This window comes from Coregonus clupeaformis, chromosome 29, assembly GCF_020615455.1.
Source record: "Coregonus clupeaformis isolate EN_2021a chromosome 29, ASM2061545v1, whole genome shotgun sequence".
Taxonomy (NCBI): Eukaryota; Metazoa; Chordata; class Actinopteri; order Salmoniformes; family Salmonidae; genus Coregonus; species Coregonus clupeaformis.
In genome coordinates this window covers 17,301,528-17,321,429 of record NC_059220.1, presented here as the reverse complement: position 1 = coordinate 17,321,429, position 19,902 = coordinate 17,301,528, and the positions used below count along the sequence as shown (strand labels likewise).

General features: G+C 45.3%; 1 protein-coding gene across 1 annotated transcript in view; it reads right to left on the bottom strand.

The window, feature by feature from the left end:
• Positions 1-19,902, bottom strand: part of LOC121544769 (RNA helicase aquarius-like) — a 134,755-nt gene that overhangs the window by 70,143 nt on the left and 44,710 nt on the right. The window contains 7 exon segments of the mRNA XM_041854904.2: positions 2,061-2,170; positions 2,786-2,896; positions 7,744-7,813; positions 9,071-9,226; positions 9,326-9,567; positions 13,257-13,426; positions 17,740-17,907. Of these exon segments, the coding sequence (XP_041710838.2) occupies positions 2,061-2,170; positions 2,786-2,896; positions 7,744-7,813; positions 9,071-9,226; positions 9,326-9,567; positions 13,257-13,426; positions 17,740-17,907 (1,027 nt within the window).

Below are 19,902 nucleotides of genomic sequence, written 5' to 3'. Positions count from 1 at the left end.
CTTTCGGTCTCAGGTCTGGATTAAGTGGTTTCAGTATACTGGTTTCCCTCCCTCTCTTCAAGGTCTGTCTGTCTGGCTAGGTCTCTGAGTCACAGTCTCTCAAGGCATTGAACAGACACACATAGCCACAACCATATATAATTCCCCAAATTGCGTCAGTGTGAAATAATGGGTTTCCTAATTATTTCAGCCTTGCAGGAGGGTCTTTAACCCTGTGTTATAACCAGCATGAAGACCCAACCAGTTTTGGTTGCCCCTCGGCCCTATGACTAAAACTCTAAAGCAAAGTTCAGTGCTTCTACTGCCAAATGGGCCAGTAAGGCCCACACATAGCAAAATGTTGAGAGCACTAATCACGGTGAAATGGCTGGTGGAAAAAGAGAGAGAGAGAGAGAGAGAGAGAGTGTGTGTGTGTGAGAGAGTGTGTGAGAGAGTGTGAGTGAGTGAGTGGGTAGAGAGGGCGAGTGCAGCAGGCCCTAATGAAGATAAAGCCATGACAGGGTTGAGTGTATGGGGGTATCGAATGGCCCTGTCAAATCAAATCAAATGTAATTCGTCACATGCTTCGTAAACAACAGGTGTTAACTAACAGTGAAATACTTACTTACGGGCCCTTCCCAACAATGCAGAGAGAATGAAAATAGAGAAATAATATAAAGTAAAACATAAAATAATAAAAGTAATAATAAATACACAATGAGTAACGATATTTTGGGTATATACAGGGGTTACCAGTACCGAGTCGATTTGCAGGGGTACGAGGTAATTGAGGTAGATACACTACATGACCAAAAGTATGTGGACACCTGCTCGTCCAACATCTCATTCCAAAATCATGGGCATTAATATGGAGTTGGTCCTCCCTTTGCTGCTATAACAGCCTCCACTCTTCTGGGAAGGCTTTCCACTAGATGTTGGAACATTGCTGCGGGTACTTGCTTCCATTCAGCCACAACAGCATTAGTGAGGTCGGGCACTGATGTTGGGCGATTAGGCCTGGCTCACAGTTGGCGTTCCAATTCATCCCATAGGTTTTTTTATGGGGTTGAGGTCAGGGCTCTGTGCAGGCCAGTCAAGTTCTTCCACACCGACCTCGACAAACCATTTCTGTATGGTCCTCGCTTTGTGCACGGGGGCATTTTCATGCTGAAACAGAAAAGGGCCTTCCCCAAACTGTTGCCACAAAGTTGGAACCACAGAATCGTCTAGAATGTCATTGTATGCTGTAGCGTATGATTTCCCTCCACTGGAACTAAGGGGCCTAGCCCGAACCATGAAAAACAGCCCCAGACCATTATTACCCCTCTAACAAACTTTACAGTTGGCACTATGCATTGGGGCAGGTAGTGTTCTCCTGTCATCCGCCAAACCCAGATTTGTCTGTTGGACATTGAGCTGAGCTCTCTTGATCTCTTCAGTAAATCCATTCTACTACCAATGTTTGTGTATGGAAATTGCATGGCTGTCTGCTCGATTTTATACACCTGTCAGCAATGGGTGTGGCTGAAATAGCCAAACACACTAATTTGAAGGGGTGTCCACATACTTTTGTATATATAGTGTTTGTACATATAACTAGGAATAAAGTTACTAGGCAACAGGATAGATAATAAACAGTAGCAGCAGCGTATGCGTCAAAAAAAGTTAAATAGTTAACCAATAGCTACCCAGACTAACTATTTAGCAGTCTTATGGTTTGGCGGAAGAAGCTGTTCAGGGTCCTGTTGGTTGCAGACTTGGTGCATCGGTACCGTTTGCCGTCCGGTAGCAGAGAGAACAGTCTATGACTTAGGTGGCTGGAGTCTTTGACAATTCTGTTGGCTTAGACTTACTATGTGTGTGGCCAGCTGGGTATACTGTTCACTGTATGTATGTGTACTGCATGTGTGTAGCTGGTTGTGTGGTCAAATAGCTGTATGTGTGTGTTCAATTGGGCATGTGTAGTTTTGTGTGTGTGTGTGTGTGGTCAGCTAGGAATGTGTAACTTAATGTGAGTATGTGTTCATTTGGTTGTGTGTGAGAGAGGGAGGTAGAGACGTGTGTGTGTACATTGAAGTCACCTGCTGAAGTCTTTCTCAGTCTCCAGTGCTTCTTCTCCGTGGCCCATACGCAGGAGGTGACGCTCGTCTATGTCCAGAGCCATGATCTTCTCAAACAACTGGTTCAGAGCCTGGAACACACAGAACAGAGGTGAATGTCCGTCCACCCACCCACCAAACCACACGCCTTACTGTGTTGCAGTGAACAGAAAGAGAACACAAGGCTTCCTACAGGTCCTATTGAAAAGCCTTCAGTGTTGGATGGTAGACTTTATATTGGGGCTAATTCAGCATAATAATGATATAACACCACAGTATGACAAACAGAAATGGGGGAGGGAAATATTGTGTGATGACAATAAATGCAGACATTTCATAAATATCTTCAGTTATGTTAGAGGCCCACTGCCAGTCGGCTGTCGTAGCATTAAAATACAGCTAGATTACTTTTGATTAAATACTGAGATGAGGAGACTGGGGCACAGGGGAGCAACACTTTTAACATTTTCCCTCTGTGATTTTAGGTCGGATTTCTCAGTGATTAATGGCACCATTTTAGGGCAGATTGGTGAATTCCTCCAGCAACTCCAGAAAAAGCTTCCAACGTGATATTTTTACTACTATATTGGCCATATCGATGGACAAAGGGGCCAAGTATTTCCCAGAAGTTACTTTGGTTACATGACTATGACTGATGGTTTTCGTATCCAGTAAATTAACATTGGCGTTATCCAGGTGTTTCCTACCTGGTTGGAGTGTGTGACTATGAGGGTTCTTTGCTCAGGCAAGTTGTGGTAGAGATTGGAGATGATCTGGACGGCCACATCCGTCTTTCCAGTACCTGGAGGACCCACCACCTTGAGAGAGCGAGTGAGGGAGGAGGGATAGAGAGAGAACATGAGAGGAGGTAGAGAGAGAAAGTACAAGGAGGAGAAAATGGAGAAGGTTGGTTAGATAACAGAAAAGGAGAGCACAGTGGTTCTGTCTCACACACACTCACACAGTGTGTGTTTCCCCCTCAGTGCATCAGACAGGACCTGTGTGTGTGTAGGGCTAAGGTGAACTGCTTGGCATGCAAGGTCATCCTCCCTGCACACACAGAGAAACACAGAGAGAGAACAAATAAAACCAGAGTACATATGAAACTCTTTCCATCGGCTCCTTGACTATCATTAGGTCTAGTTAAGGCTGTAGAGATCATTAGGTCTAGTTAAGGCTGTAGAGATCATTATGTCTAGTTAAGGCTGTAGAGATCATTGGGTCTAGTTTAGGCTGTAGAGATCATTGGGTCTAGTTAAGGCTGTAGAGATCATTGGGTCTAGTTAAGGCTGTAGAGATCATTGGTCTAGTTAAGGCTGTAGAGATCATTGGTCTAGTTAAGGCTGTAGAGATCATTGGTCTAGTTAAGGCTGTAGAGATCATTGGGTCTAGTTAAGGCTGTAGAGATCATTGGGTCTAGTTAAGGCTATAGAGATCATTGGGTCTAGTCTAGAGCTATCACCTTCCTCAAACAAACACCACTAGGAAAGACTAATAAACAAGCTATTTTTATTTCCATTTTCATCAGGGCTTTCCCAGGGCAGAAGGTGCTCACAGACTAGTGGAGGCTAAAACTTGACGGTATATTCATAAAACATTTAGCCACCGTACACCTCAGGTAAGTCACATAAAAGCCAGTCTACTTTATACACTAGAGACCCAAACACAGAATAACAACTATAAACCTAAAAACAGCTCAAGATGATAAAAGAAGCCTGGGACTGGGAGACTGTCTTGGCTGCTAACGATTGTCCCCACACATGCCAGTGAGTGGTGTGTGTGTGTGTGTGTGTGTGTGTGTGTGTATGTAGAGTTGTTTTACGACTGTGCTGATAGCCAAGCTGCCATATTTACTCCCCAGCAGCCACCCAATAAATACCAGACAGATCCCTCTGCCAGCTACCAATCACCAGGCCAGGAATGAGCTTCATCAAAGCAAGGCAGGAGTGTGTGTGTGTTAGTGAATGTGTGTTTCTGTAGATGAGACGCTGTGTGTGCGACTTTGCAAGACAGCTGTGTGTGTGTTAGTGAATGTGTGTGTTTCTGTGGATGACAGGCTATGTGTTTGCGAGGCAGCTGTGTGTGTGTGTGTGTGTGTGTTACTGAATGTGTGTGTTTCTGTGGATGAGAGGCTGTGTGTTTGCGAGGCAGCTGTGTGTGTGTGTGTTACTGAATGTGTGTGTTTCTGTGGATGAGAGGCTGTGTGTTTGCGAGGCAGCTGTGTGTGTGTGTGTTACTGAATGTGTGTGTTTCTGTGGATGAGAGGCTGTGTGTTTGCGAGGCAGCTGTGTGTGTGTGTGTTACTGAATGTGTGTGTTTCTGTGGATGAGAGGCTGTGTGTTTGCGAGGCAGCTGTGTGTGTGTGTGTTACTGAATGTGTGTGTTTCTGTGGATGAGAGGCTGTGTGTTTGCGAGGCAGCTGTGTGTGTGTGTGTTACTGAATGTGTGTGTTTCTGTGGATGAGAGGCTGTGTGTTTGCGAGGCAGCTGTGTGTGTGTGTATGCTCGCCATCGGCACCATTTAAGTTAATTTAGCGGAGGGCCTTTCAGGGCAGTATTTCACTAATCGGGCCTGACTGAGATCTGCAGGAGTGATGGGGATTGGAACACTAAATAACTCAATCAATCAATCAATCAATTTTATTTTATATAGCCCTTCTTACATCAGCTAATATCTCGAAGTGCTGTACAGAAACCCAGCCTAAAACCCCAAACAGCTAGTAATGCAGGTGTAGAAGCACGGTGGCTAGGAAAAACTCCCTAGAAAGGCAAAACCTAGGAAGAAACCTAGAGAGGAACCAGGCTATGAGGGGTGGCCAGTCCTCTTCTGGCTGTGCCGGGTGGAGATTATAACAGAACCATGCCAAGATGTTCAAAAATGTTCATAAGTGACAAGCATGGTCAAATAATAATCAGGAATAAATCTCAGTTGGCTTTTCATAGCCGATCATTAGAGTTTAAAACAGCAGGTCTGGGACAGGTAGGGGTTCCATAACCGCAGGCAGAACAGTTTAAACTGGAATAGCAGCAAGGCCAGGCGGACTGGGGACAGCAAGGAGTCACCACGGCCGGTAGTCCCGACGTATGGTCCTAGGGCTCAGGTCTCTCAGTTGGCTTTTCATAGCCGATCATTTAGAGTTGAAAACAGCAGGTCTGGGACAGGTAGGGGTTTCGTAGCCGCAGGCAGAACAGTTGAAACTGGAATAGCAGCAAGGCCAGGCGGACTGGGGACAGCAAGGTGTCATCATGCCCGGTAGTCCTGACGTATGGTCCTAGGGCTCAGGTTCTCAGAGAGAAAGAGAGAACGAGAGAATTAGAGAGAGCATACTTAAATTCACACAGGACACTGGATAAGACAGGAGAAGTACTCCAGGTATAACCAACTAACCCCAGCCCCCCGACACATAAACTACTGCAGCATAAATACTGGAGGCTGAGACAGGAGCGGTCCGGAGACACTGTGGCCCCATCCGAAGAAACCCCCGGACAGGGCCAAACAGGAAGGATATAACCCCACCCACTCCGCCAAAGCACAGCCCCCGCACCACTAGAGGGATATCCCCAACCACCAACTTACAATCCTGAGACAAGGCCGAGTATAGCCCACAGAGGTCTCCACCACAGCACAAACCAAGGGGGGGCGCCAACCCAGACAGGAAGATCACGTCAGTAACTCAACCCACTCAAGTGACGCACCCCTCCCAGGGACGGCATGAAAGAGCACCAGCAAGCCAGTGACTCAGCCCCTGCAACAGGGTTAGAGGCAGAGAACCCCAGTGGAGAGGGGAACCGGCCCGGCAGAGACAGCAAGGGCTGTTCGTTGCTCCAGCCTTTCCGTTCACCTTCACACTCCTGGGCCAGACTACACTCAATCATATGACCTACTGAAGAGATAAGTCTTCAGTAAAGACTTAAAGGTTGAGACCGAGTCTGCGTCTCTCACATGGGTAGGCAGACTGTTCCATAAAAATGGAGATCTATAGGAGAAAGCCCTGCCTCCCGCTGTTTGCTTAGAAATTCTAGGGACAATTAGGAGGCCTGCGTCTTGTGACCGTAGCGTACGTATTGGTATGTGCGGCAGGACCAACTCGGAAAGATAGGTAGGAGCAAGCCCATGTAACGCTTTATAGGTTAACAGTAAAACCTTGAAATCAGCCCTTGCCTTAACAGGAAGCCAGTGTAGGGAAGCTAGCACTGGAGTAATATGATCAAATTTCTTGGTTCTAGTCAGGATTCTAGCAGCCGTATTTAGCACTAACTGAAGTTTATTTAGTGCTTTATCCGGGTAGCCGGAAAATAGAGCATTGCAGTAGTCTAATCTAGAAGTAACAAATGCATGGATTAATTTTTCTGCATCATTTTTGGACAGAAAATTTCTGATTTTTTGCAATGTTACGTAGATGGAAAAAAGCTGTCCTTGAAACAGTCTTGATATGTTCGTCAAAAGAGAGATCAGGGTCAAGAGTAACGCCTAGGTCCTTCACAGTTTTATTTGAGACGACTTTACAACCATCAAGATGAATTGTCAGATTTAACAGAAGATCTCTTTGTTTCTTGGGACCTAGAACAAGCATCTCTGTTTTGTCCGAGTTTAAAAGTAAAAAGTTTTCAGCCATCCACTTCCTTATGTCTGAAACACAGGCTTCTAGCGAGGGCAATTTTGGGGCTTCACCATGCTTCATTGAAATGTACAGCTGTGTGTCATCCGCATAGCAGTGAAAGTTAACATTATGTTTTCGAATAACATCCCCAAGAGGTAAAATATATAGTGAAAACAATAGTGGTCCTAAAACGGAACCTTGAGGAACACCGAAATGTACAGTTGATTTGTCGGAGGACAGACCATTCACAGAGACAAACTGATATCTTTCCATCTTACTAGTGACTGGGGGAAGGTCCTAGCCAGTCCCCTGCGTCAGGCAGAGTGGTTACAAATCCTCAGCTCTTCAAGCAGCCAGGGCCAATAATACACCTGTCATAGGTAGCCAACATCAGACTCTGGGCTATGAGTGATTGAAAAGCACAGTTTAACTAAAGAGCCAATGGATAGGAGACTTCAGTTGTTGCTCAAACTTTTAATGCTATCCGTCTATTGCCTTGGTTTACTCAAGTGGCTAGATATGAGTATTCAATTTAGTGTTTGTTTTTTCATCCATTTTTACATTTACATTTTAGTCATTTAGCAGACGCTCTTATCCAGAGCGACTTACAGTTAGTGAATACATATCTTATTTTTTTTTATTATTATTTTTTTATACTGGCCCCCCGTGGGAATCGAACCCACAACCCTGGCGTTGCAAACGCCATGCTCTATCAACTGAGCTACATCCCTGCCGGCCATTCCCTCCCCTACCCTGGACGACGCTGGGCCAATTGTGCGCCGCCCATGAGTCTCCCGGTCGCGGCCGGCTGCGAAAGAGCCTGGATTCGAACCAGGATCTCTAGTGGCACAGTTAGCACTGCGATGCAGTGCCTTAGACCACTGCGCCACTCAGGAGTTCATCCAAAAGCTTTTTGCCAGACAAGTTTGATCTTCACAATATATTAAATTATGAAACTCAATATCATCAATGGTTCTTATGACCAGTATGAGTTCAGTTTATTGTATTAGTATAAAAACGTCAGTAGCAGACAAGAGGTAAACATAAGACAGTAAATGTTCTTACCATAGTGAGTCCAGGCTGCATTCCAGCACGGATGGCCTCAATCTGAGTTGGTGTAAACTGGATGGTATTTCTGTTCAAACACACAAAGTTATCACTCACAGTTAGAGGTTTTAAGGAATATGTTGAAAACTTGAGAAGAAAAAAGAGAGCTGTTTTCAACCAGCTCTGTGGCAATTAGTGATGGGGGAAAAAAATAAGATAGTTGCATATCGCAACATTATTTTGGACGATATTATATCAATAATTTGACTCCAAGTATCGATTTGAATTTGTTTTTTTATAAAGAAAAAAATGTATTTCTTTTTGCAAGGTAGAATTAGCTAGCGCTAGCTGGCTGAACCTGCGCCAGAACTCTGGTATTTTTCATCCTATAGTTTGTTCTCCATCTTGTTTTTAAATAGTGAGCCAACATGTTTTCACTTTTATGACACATTTTTGACTGATCAAAACACATTCTTCTCATGCTCTCTCTTGTCGCTCATCAGCAGACATATAGTGAGCAATATGTTTGGAACATCAAATCACAATAAAATTGCAGTTACAAATCGCAGTACATTTACATGTAGAACTGTGAAAATAGCAATACATACAGGCACCAAAGTATCGTGATAATATCGTATCGTGAGGTCCCTAGCAATTCAAAGCTCTGTGGTGATGTGTTTTGAAACCCTCATGAACAATGTTTCAGTCAAGGGACCAGAGGAGTTGCTGTTCCCTAACAGGATTTCATTATCAAAGCGCAACTGAAGAAGCTAAATTACCATCAGATCAGATTAATGCAAATTTAATTAACTAAAAACCCATTTCATTTCTGTTCAGTTATGATTAAGATTGATATGATTAAGATAAACAACCTAATCTGTTTTGATCTAGTTTGCTACAGGGCTAAAATGTCAGGAAATAACCTAACCAAACAGAACCACCAAAACATTACACTGCAATCAGCACAAATACCCAGAGCTCACGCTAACACAGCAAAACAAAACACACCAACCTGAATAAATAGGAATCAGTATAAAATGTGTGACAGAAACGTCAACATTTTAGAGCATTGCGTTTAACAGAGCAGAGGTTGTTTTTGCTCTAGGTGGGAAGGTTTGCTCAGTAAGTGTCCTCAAGGCATTCACTAGTTGGGCTAAATTTGGTGCAGGCAGGCACGTTAGTGGTGGAAACACACAGGCCCTGAGAGGAGGCTAAACAAAAGGTGGGTGAGACTTGACTGGCTATAGAGAGAACAAGGACTTGACCTCTCTGCGGTGCCAAGTTTGCCCAAGCACTGCAAGGGCTCCTGACCTCTACTGGTTGACCCGGGAACCTGGACCCTCACCGTTTGGGCTGGTTGTAGGGGTAGGGCCCCCGGTTGGGTGTGACATGAGGCTCCACTATAAGCGTTTTGTCTTCCTCCTTTTTCTCCTCCTCTTCATCCGAGTCTGCTTTCCTCTTCTTGCCTTTGTCGGCCCTGTTCTGCACAGGGAACTTGATTCTAGGGTGGGAAAAGAGCAGAAGGTTGAAAGATATGTTGCAGTTGGACCACATAAGACAATAACCCCAACCCTACTCCATCTGAACCTTGACCTCTGACCTGAAGGGGGGTATCAGCAGCTCAGGGTTGTCCTCAGTGACCTTGACGGTGTAACCAGGGAAACAGGACCTCAGGTGGTCTATGGACAGGAAGGTGTCATTGAAGTCCAGGGAGGAGATCTGATTGGGTATCTTGGAGTAGTGGGCGGAGCCCGGGTTGCCGTAGCCCAGGATGATGTCATGGAGCCATTCTGGGACCACACACTAAGTGTTCATCAGGTTCCTGATCGTCTCCAGGACAGCCTGGTGGACAAAACAAGGGGTGGAGAAAATGATCAGATATCAAATGGTTAATATGTACCAAAATCTGATCAAATGTGAAAAAAAGAGACTTGCCTGCATGTCAATCACATTTTAATGAGTTTTCAACTATGTGATATCCTGTGTGTGAAATACTTGAACATCTTTCTTTTCATTTCATTTTGTGAAATGTAAAAAAAAAAAACATTTATTCTATCAAAGCATTGATGGGATTTTGAAATGACAGTAATGAGCTTGTGTTAGGGCTGCACAATACGGGCAAAACAGCTAATTGTGTTTTTTTTTTTTTTACTGCGATTGCGATTTGACTTGCAATATGTTAAAAACATTTTGGTGATCTGTTGGAACCATAGTTACTATTCTATTCTAATTATACAGTTGGAATACATTGGGCACTTAGAATAGAGAGTTATTTGGCATGACAACAGATTAAAAAGCCAGGGAGGAGTTTGTTGTGACAGGGTAGGAACCAATATGTTGGTATGTGTTTCCCAGGGGACAATAGTTAGAATTGAATAGATGTTATTTAGGACAAAGACTTCAGAATATGCTTAGTTATTCCTCTCTGATTCAGAACATGTCATAGCACAAACATGACTTTTTCAACATTTTGCTACGTTACAGCCGTATTCTAAAATGGATTAAATTCATTTTTTCCTCATCAATCTACACACAATAGCCCATAATGACAAAGCAACAACAGGTTTTTAGAAATATCACATTTACATAAGTATTCAGAGCCTTTAATCTTTACTTTGTTGAAGCACCTTTGGCAGCGATTACAGCCTCAAGTCTTCTTGGGTATGACGCTACAAGCTTGGCACACCTGTATTTGTGGAGTTTCTCCCATTCTTCTCTGCAGATCCTCTCAAGCTCTGTCATGTTGGATGGGGAGCGTCGCTGCACAGCTATTTTCAGGTCTTTCCAGAGATGTTCGATCGGGTTCAAGTCCGGGCTCTGGCTGGGCCACTCAAGGACATTGAGACCTGTCCCGAAGCTATTCCTGCGTTGTCTTGGCTGTGTGCTTAGGGTTGTTGTCCTGTTGGAAGGTGAACCTTCGCACCAGTCTGAGATCCTGAGCGCTCTTGAGCAGGTCTCCTCCAGACGTGACGCTGGACATTCAGGCCAAAGAGTTCAATCTTGGTTTCATCAGAAATGAGAATCTTGTTTCTCATGGTCTGAGAGTCTTTTGGCAAACTCCAAGGGGGCTGTCATTTGCCTTTTATTGAGGAGTGGTTTCTGTCTGGCCACTCTACCATAAAGGCCTGATTGGTGGAGTGCTGCAGAGATAGTTGTCCTTCTGGAAGGTTCACCCATCTCCACAGAGAACCTCTGAAGCTCTGTCAGAGTGACCATCGGGTTCTTGATCACCTCCCTGACCAAGGCCCTTCTCCCCTGATTGCTCAGTTTGGCCGGGCGGCCAGCTCTAGGAAGAGTCTTGGTGGTTCCAAACTTCTTTCATTTAAGAACGATGGAGGCCACTGTGTTCTTGGGGACCTTCAATGCTGCAGACATTTTTTGGTATTCTTCCCCAGATCTGTGCCTCGACACAATCCTGTCTCGGAGCTCTACGGACAATTCCTTTGACCTCATGGCTTGATTTTTGCTCTGACATGCACTGTCAACTGTAGGACCTTATATTGACAGGTGTGTGCCTTTCCAAATCCTTCCCAATCAATTGAATTTACCACAGGTGGACTCCAATCACGTTGTAGAAACATCTCAAGGATGATCAATGGAAACAGGATGCACCTGAGCTCAATTTCGAGTCTCATAGCAAAGGGTCTGAATACTTATGTAAATTAGGTATTTCCGTTTTTTATTTTGAATACATTTTCAAAAACATCTAAAAACCTGTTTTCGCTTTGTCATTATGGGGTATTGTGTGTAGAGTGATGAGGGAAAAAATTAATTTAATCAATTTTAGAATAAGGCTGTAACGTAACAAAACGTGGAAAAAGTCAAGGGGTCTGAATACTTTCCGAATGCACTATACCAACACTGTATTAGAGCTAAAGTTTGCTAACCAGATTTGCCCTTTCTCAGTTAACTAGTTAGTATTAGTGGCTAACGCAAAAAAAAAATATTGACTTGTGCAGCTTGCTAAGACTAACAAGCATTTTGCAGATAGGAAGATAAACTAATAGTATAATAAAGAAAAAATTGATTTATATTAGGAAGCAAAGTGGAAAGTAGAATCATTCTTGTTTACAGTTTTGACTGTGCATGCATTGTATGCAGAGTGAATTTACAGTGATAACTGCTGCCATGCTTGAATAAGTGACAGGGGGCAGGGCTTGGTGTGTGTGGGGAAGCAGCCTGTAGGAGAGAGGGAGAGAGACAGCAAAAGGAGTAAACTATGAAAACGGACTTTACACGCGGTTGAGTGGCGTTTTAAAATATCGCTAAAATATGGATCTCTTGCAATATGGATAATGCACATACAGCGAATGTAGAAAACATTAGGAACGCTCTTTCCATTACAGACTGACAAGGTGAATCAAGGTGAAAGCTATGATCCCTTACTGATGTCACCTGTTAAATCTACTTCAATCAGTGTAGATGAAGGGGAGGAGACCAGTTAAAGAAGGATTTTTAATCCTTGAGACAATTGAGACATGGATTGTGTATGTGTGCCATTTAGAGGGTGAATGGGCAAAATAAAATATTTAAGTGCCTTTGAACGTGGTATGGTAGTAGGTGCCAGGTGCACCAGTTTGAGTGTGTCAAGAGCTGCAATGCTGCTGGGTTTTTCCATTCTCAACAGTTTCCCGTGTGTATCAAGAATGGTCCACCAACCAAAGGACATCCAGCCAACTTGACAACTATGGGAAGCTTTGGAGTCAACATGGGCCAGCATCCCTGTGGAACGCTTATGACACCTTGTAGAGTCCACGCCCCGATGAATTGAGCCTGTTCTGAGGGCAAAAAGGGGGGGCAACTCAATATTAGGAATCTGTTCCTAATGTTTTGTACACTCAGTGTATATTGCAATTTCAATGTACATTCGATAAATCGTGCTGCCCTAGCTTGTTTGCATATCAAATTGACAGTAAGGGTCTGAAATTACATTTACCTACTTGAAACGACACTCAACATGTAAAACACACATTCTTTCAAGCTCTTTAAAGGGGCTAAAACGCTGAGAAATAAAACCAAGATAGTTAGTAGCTACATTTTGATTTCCAAGATAAGTGGCGCTCTTAGCCATCTCTGCCAGCAGCAGCTTCCTCCGGTAGCGCAACCTGATCTAACAGAATGTGCATCGTACTACAGGCGTGCCTCCAGAGATGGATGCCTAGAGAGACGAAGGGAAGGTCACCCTCAGCCTCTATCTGGGGTCAGTGGGGTTGGATCAGGGGCCTTGAGCTGGAGGTAATCCTGGATCACACTAAGGCTCTCAGCACCCAGACGGAGCAGTCTGAGTGATTGATCAGCCAGGGGTGGGGTGGAGTAGGGGGTGGAAAAATCAAGGCCTGGGGGCTGTGCTCAAATAAAGGGAGGGATGAGGGAAGGGTAAGAGGGAAGAAGCAATGGATGGATGGAAGGTGAGAGGTAATATGAAGAGAAGGAAGAAGGGAAGGAGGGAGGGATATAGAGAGAGGGAGTGTAAATACTAAAGGTTGTCTGGGTCATGTTTAATGTGCAGTAATACAGTCCTCCCCACTAACCTTGAAGTTGTTCTCCTTGGGTTTGCGTCTCATGATGATGTTGAAGGACTCATAGGGGTCCTCAGTGCCATTCTGGATGCTGATGGTCATGTCCTGCTGGTACTGGTTAGGGTCCAGCCACACTCTGAACGTCCTGGTGTCTCCTCTCAGCTTGGGCTTGGGGTCAGGGCCTGGGGAATAGGAGAGGGACAACACATGGTCATTGTAGTACATTATGATACAGATTGCACAAAGACAAAACTTATACCTGTACATTTCCAGCTAGAATAGGATAGCAGAAAAAAGTGAATTCAATAAAAAAATATGACATGATTATTAATTTTAAAGGTTTAATATTTGAAGCTATTGATTTTAGCCTTCAATAATTTTTCGAAGCATTACTCTTTGCTAGAACAACTTACACTGAGTGTACAAAACATTAGGAACACCTGCTCTTTCCATGATAGACTGACAAGGTGAACCCTATGATCCCTTATTGATGTCACCTGTTAAATCCACTTCAAATCAGTGCAGATGAAGGGGAGGAGACCGGTTAAAGAATAACTTTGTGTATATCATCTCATGGTAGCTACAGTCAGCTAGTGTTGTATGGTTTGGAGGGGGGGGAACAGGAATGCAAAGCAGACTCTTATGCTATGCTTCCACAAGAGATCCACATAGCACGTTGGGGGTGATGAAACAACAGAAGAGCATTCATTTTCAATGAAGGAAGCGAAGTGGGCAGGGGGACCATTGGGCGATGCGAGCATGGGCGAGGGACTTGGACAGGGCAAGACCAAAGTTGGAATAAGCTGAACTTTATTCAATACTCCGCGACATCGTGTCATGACTGACCAATCGAAGTTCACTATAGTTTCCAGCCCCTACTGGATTGGCTGTTGATACCTAGCACTACCTAGCCTGCTTGCTAGCACCAACATGAGGGTGAAGCAATTGGTGGCTATCCGAATGTACTTGTTAAAAGGCCGTTAGTGATCGTGTGACATGCAACTCAACTAATCCCGGAATACAAAATTAATTTGGAGGTTTAATTAATTCTCAAGATTGTATCTACTATCCAATACATGACTAGTAGACACTAATGATGTATGGTGGGTATATGAGCCTGGCAATGTTCATAGTTTATGTAACAACCAAGGGGAGGGAGGGAGGGAGAGAGAGAGAGCAAGAGAGAGAGAGCGAGAGCGCGCGAGAGCGCGCGAGAATGATCGAGAGCGCAAAAGAAAGATGGAGCAAGAGAAATGAAAGAGAGGACCACTGTCCTTGAAATCAGAGAAGCATTAGCTACATTGGCCAGACCCCCCCCCCAAAATGCCAGCCCATTTTAGAAGACATCGTATGCCTATAATTTCATAAATGCCAGGGCATCTTCCCTGGTCCCCGAGACAGCTAAGCTATCCTGGTCCAGGCCACTCATCTCCCATCTCAGCAACAAGACCCATTACATTCTCATGTGTCTCGCACACACAGGCCAGAGGCTTTAGACTGATTCCCATTGGAAGCCTCTGTGTGAGTTTGTGTGTCTCGCATTTCACAAACATTTAAATGGGATTCTTGCATGATGCCATAGTACAGAGCCCTGGTGGTGAAACAAGCCAGGTGACCTCTGACCCATGCATTTCCTTTAAATCCGCTCTACTAAAACGAGTGTGGTGCGATTGACGGATGAGTGGGTGGAAGGAGGGCACTAAACCCACTGTGATAACAGGCTGAGGACAGCTGGAGAGACAAGCAGGCAGGCAGGCAGGCAGGCAGGCAGACAGGTAGCCCGGCAGGCAGGTAGGCAGGCAGGTAGCCCGGCAGGCGGGCAGGTAGCCATTAGGGAAAAGTAGCCAAAATCAGATTGAGGTGTTTGTATCTTTGAGCTCATTCCAGCTTTACTTCACCTAGTTTCACAGTTTATAGCAAGTTTGGCCAGGTCAAAAAGCCCCCTTGTATAATAGCTTTTAAATCTCAATGGAGTTGCTGAGTAAATGGAGGATAAATAAATAAATCAAAATGATGGTGCCACTTCACACAAAGCGCCCGGCGATACATGTGACATGATTGTCCGTGTCTCGGCCCTGTGGGCATCTGAAAGTTTAAACAGCACTAGGCAACAGCACTAGGCTCGTTACTACATACACCCTGGCCCAGTTAGCACCACTCTCTACATTTTTAATACAGTGGGAATATGGAGAGGAGAGAAGCAAGGGGACATAGTGGTTTGGTAGAGGTACACACCACCACATGTTCAGACAGGAGGAAGGAACACATAGGATACCATGTCTGGAGGTTAACCTGATATTATATCCAGTGCAATAAACATCTCTGAGCTCTGCTGGTGGAAGAGGAAGGCTCTGGGTACAAGTTGCCTGTTGTAGGCGCAGATCTAGGACCAGCCAACCCAACAACAGATCTAGGACGAGCTAACCCACCCCACCTACAGATCTAGGACCAGCCAACTTACCCCACCTACAGATCTAGGACCAGCCAACCTACCCCACCTACAGATCCAGGACCAGCTAACCCACCTACAGATCCAGGACCAGTTAACCCACCTACAGATCCAGGACCAGCTAACCCACCCCACCTACAGATACAGGACCAGCTAACCCACCTACAGATCTTAGACCATCTAACCCACCTACAGATCTAGGACCAGCTAACCCACCTACAGATCTAGGACCAGTTAACCCACCTACAGATCCAGGACCAGCTAACCCACCCCACCTACAGATCTAGGACCAGCTAACCCACCTACAGATCTAGGACCAGCTAACCCACCTACAGATCTAGGAACCAGCTAACCCATCTACAGATCTAGGAACCAGCTAACCCACCTACAGATCTAGAAACCAGCTAACCCACCAACAGATCTAGGACCAGCTAACCCACCTACAGATCTAGGACCAGCTAACCCACCTACAGATCCAGGAACCAGCTAACCCACCTACAAATCTAGGACGAGCTAACCCACCCCACCTACAGATCTAGGACCAGCCAACCTACCCCACTTACAGATCTAGGACCAGCCAACCGACCCCACCTACAGATCCAGGACCAGTTAACCCACCCCACCTACAGATCCAGGAACAGCTAACCCACCTACAGATCTTGGACCATCTAACCCACCTACAGATCAAGGACCAGCTAACCCACCTACAGATCCAGGAACCAGCTAACCCACCTACAGATCTAGGAACCAGCTAACCCACCTACAGATCTAGGACCAGCTAACCCACCGACAGATCTAGGACCAGCTAACCCACCGACAGATCTAGGAACCAGCTAACCCATCTACAGATCTAGGAACCAGCTAACCCACCTACAGATCTAGGACAAGCTAACCCACCTACAGATCTAGGACCAGCTAACCCACATACAGATCTAGGACCAGCTAACCCACCGACAGATCTAGGACCAACTAACCCACCTACAGATCTAGGACAAGCTAACCCACCTACAGATCTAGGACCAGCTAACCCACCTACAGATCTAGGAACCAGCTAACCCACCTACAGATCTAGGAACCAGCTAACCCACCTACAGATCTAGGAACCAGCTAACCCACCTACAGATCTAGGACAAGCTAAGCCACCTACAGATCTAGGACAAGCTAACCCACCTACAGATCTAGGACCAGCTAACCCACCGACAGATCTAGGACCAGCTAACCCACCTACAGATCTAGGAACCAGCTAACCCACCTACAGATCTAGGAACCAGCTAACCCACCTACAGATCTAGGAACCAGCTAACCCACCTACAGATCTAGGACAAGCTAACCCACCTACAGATCTAGGACCAGCTAACCCACCTACAGATCTAGGACCAGCTAACCCACCTACAGATCTAGGACCAGCTAACCCACCTACAGATCTAGGACCAGCTAACCCACCTACAGATCTAGGACCAGCTAACCCACCTACAGATCTAGGACCAGCTAACCCACCTACAGATCTAGGACCAGCTAACCCATCTACATTGGTAGGGGAAATGCAAAACTAACCTTGGATCCACATTGAGGGGTTTCATGTCCGAAAGTCTCCTTTGAAAGCCAAACCACAGGGGAAATAAGACATGGCAAGCCCAGTCACAGCTTCAATAGGATGGATTTGAGACTATGGCTGTCATGGTATTCTGGAGTCTAGAGATGCCCGTCATATAACATGTCCCAGTAAAATTAAATAAATAAAACATTGAGAGGCGTTCAGGTGCGATGGGTATCCCTAAAGTTAATGGAACGTTAATGCGAACAGGTCAGGTCTCAGTGTCACCATGACCACCCACCTAGACCTCAAGGGCTGGAGATTAGGGGGTCGGAGGAGGATGAGGGGAAGGGTGTGTGACATGAGTTTGTGAGTGTGTATGGGCGGAGTGTGGGTGTCTGTGTGTGACGGTGGGAAATATATGTGTATGCATGCACTTCTTTGTGTGTGTGTGTGTGTGTATATATGTACGCCTGTGTGTGTATAGATGCCCGTTGTGTGTGCCAGCCAACCTTCCTCAATGACGCAACCCTTGTCGTCAAGCATGCCCTGCACCTCGCAGCCCCTCACATAGGCCAGGCCTGTCTGCTCCACAAAGGGCTGGCGCCGGTCGAAGCGTGTGCCATAGGGCAGGTTGGGCCGCACCGTGACCAGAAAGCAAACGTCGTGCTTCCGCAGCCCTGGGAGAGGTAAGGAGAGCGAGAGAATAAGAGAGAGAGAGAAAGACGGAGGGGGGTGGGGGAGAGAGAGAAAATGCCCCGTCAGCGCTCGGCTGATCTTTAAAACACGAAGCTCTAATTATACAAGGGGGAGGAGGAGGAGAGGGGGATGAGGTGAGCAGGGAGAATCACATCACACTCCTCTCAACTGAAAGACAAAAAGAAGGAGAACGTGGAACCGTAAAAGAGGTGTGGAGGTGGGAGAAAGGGGGATTCTGATAGCACTAGGCTATCCTGACATTGAGCCAGCCTCCTGCACTCTGAGGTTCGCTACGTGTTGGTGGAGAGAAGAGACTCCTTTAGTAAATCTATAGATAAAAAGACTCAATCCACTAATTGACGAGCAGAGCAATTTCCATATCTTTCCCTAGCTTGAACTCCAGTATTTCATCCTTTATTTTTCGAAGCACAACTTACACTGAGTGTACAAAACATTAGGAACACCTGCTCTTTCCATGATAGACTGACCAGGTGAACCCAGGTGAAGGCTATGATCCCTTATTGATGTCACCTGTTAAATCCACTTCAATCAGTGTAGATGAAGCAGAGGAGACCGGTTAAAGAAGGATTTCTAAGCCTTGAGACATGGATTGTTTATGTGTGCCATTCACACGGTGAATGGCCAAAACAAAAGATTTAAGTGCCTTTGAACGGGGTATGGTAGTAGGTGCCAGGCGCACCGGTTTGAGTGTGTCAAGAACTGCAACGCTGCTGGGTTTTTCACGCTCAACTATTTCCCATGTGTATCAAGAATGGTCCACCACCCAAAGGACAACTGCGGGAAGCATTGGTCAACATGGGCCAGCACCCCTGTGGAATGCTTACGACACCCTTGTAGTCCATGCCCCGACGAATTTAGGCTGTTCTGAGGGCAAAGGGGGGTGCAACTCATTATTAGCAAGGTGTTCCTAATGTTTTGTATCATCTCTTGGTAGCTAGTCAGCCAGTGCTGTATGGTTTGATACAGCGCATTCGGAAAGTATTCAGACCCCTTTACTTTTTCCACTTTATGTAACAGCCTTATTCTAAAATGGATTAAAAATGATAATAATCCTGCGCAATCTACACACAATACCCCATAATGACAAATATTTTTAAAACCAGAAATACCTTATTTACATAAGTATTCAGACCCTTTGCTATGACACTCGAAATTGAGCTCAGGTGCATCCTGTTTCCATTGATCATCCTTTAGATGTTTTTACAACTTGATTGGAGTCCGCCTGTGGTTCATTCAATTGATTGGACATGATTTGGAAAGGCACACCTATCTATATAAAGTCAGAGCAAAAACCAAGCCATGAGGTTGAAGGAATTGTCAGTAGAGCTCCGAGACAGGATTGTGTCGAGGCACAGATCTAGGGAAGGGTACCAACAAGTTCTGCAGCATTGAAGGACCCCAAGAACACAGTGGCCTCCAACATTCTTAAATGGTAGACTTTTGGAAACACCAAGACTCTTCCTAGAGCTGGCCACCCGGCCAAACTGAGCAATCAGGGGAGAAGGGCTTTGGTCAGGGAGGTGACCAAGAACCCGATGGTCACTCTGACAGAGCTCTAGAGTTCCTCTGTGGAGATGGGAGAACCTTCCAGAAGGACAACCATCTTTGCAGCACTCCACCAATCTGGCCTTTATGGTAGAGTGACCAGACGGAAGCCAATCCTCAGTAAAAGGCACATGACAGCCCGCTTGGAGTTTGCCAAAAGGCACCTACAGTGAGGGAAAAAAGTATTTGATCCCCTGCTGATTTTGTACATTTACCCACTGACAAAGACATGATCAGTCTATAATTTTAATGGTAGGTTTATTTGAACAGTGAGAGACAGAATAACAACAACAAAATCCAGAAAAGCGCATGTATAAAATGTTATAAATTCATTTGCATTTTAATGAGGGAAATAAGTATTTGACCCCTCTGCAAAACATGACTTAGTACTTGGTGGCAAAACCCTTGTT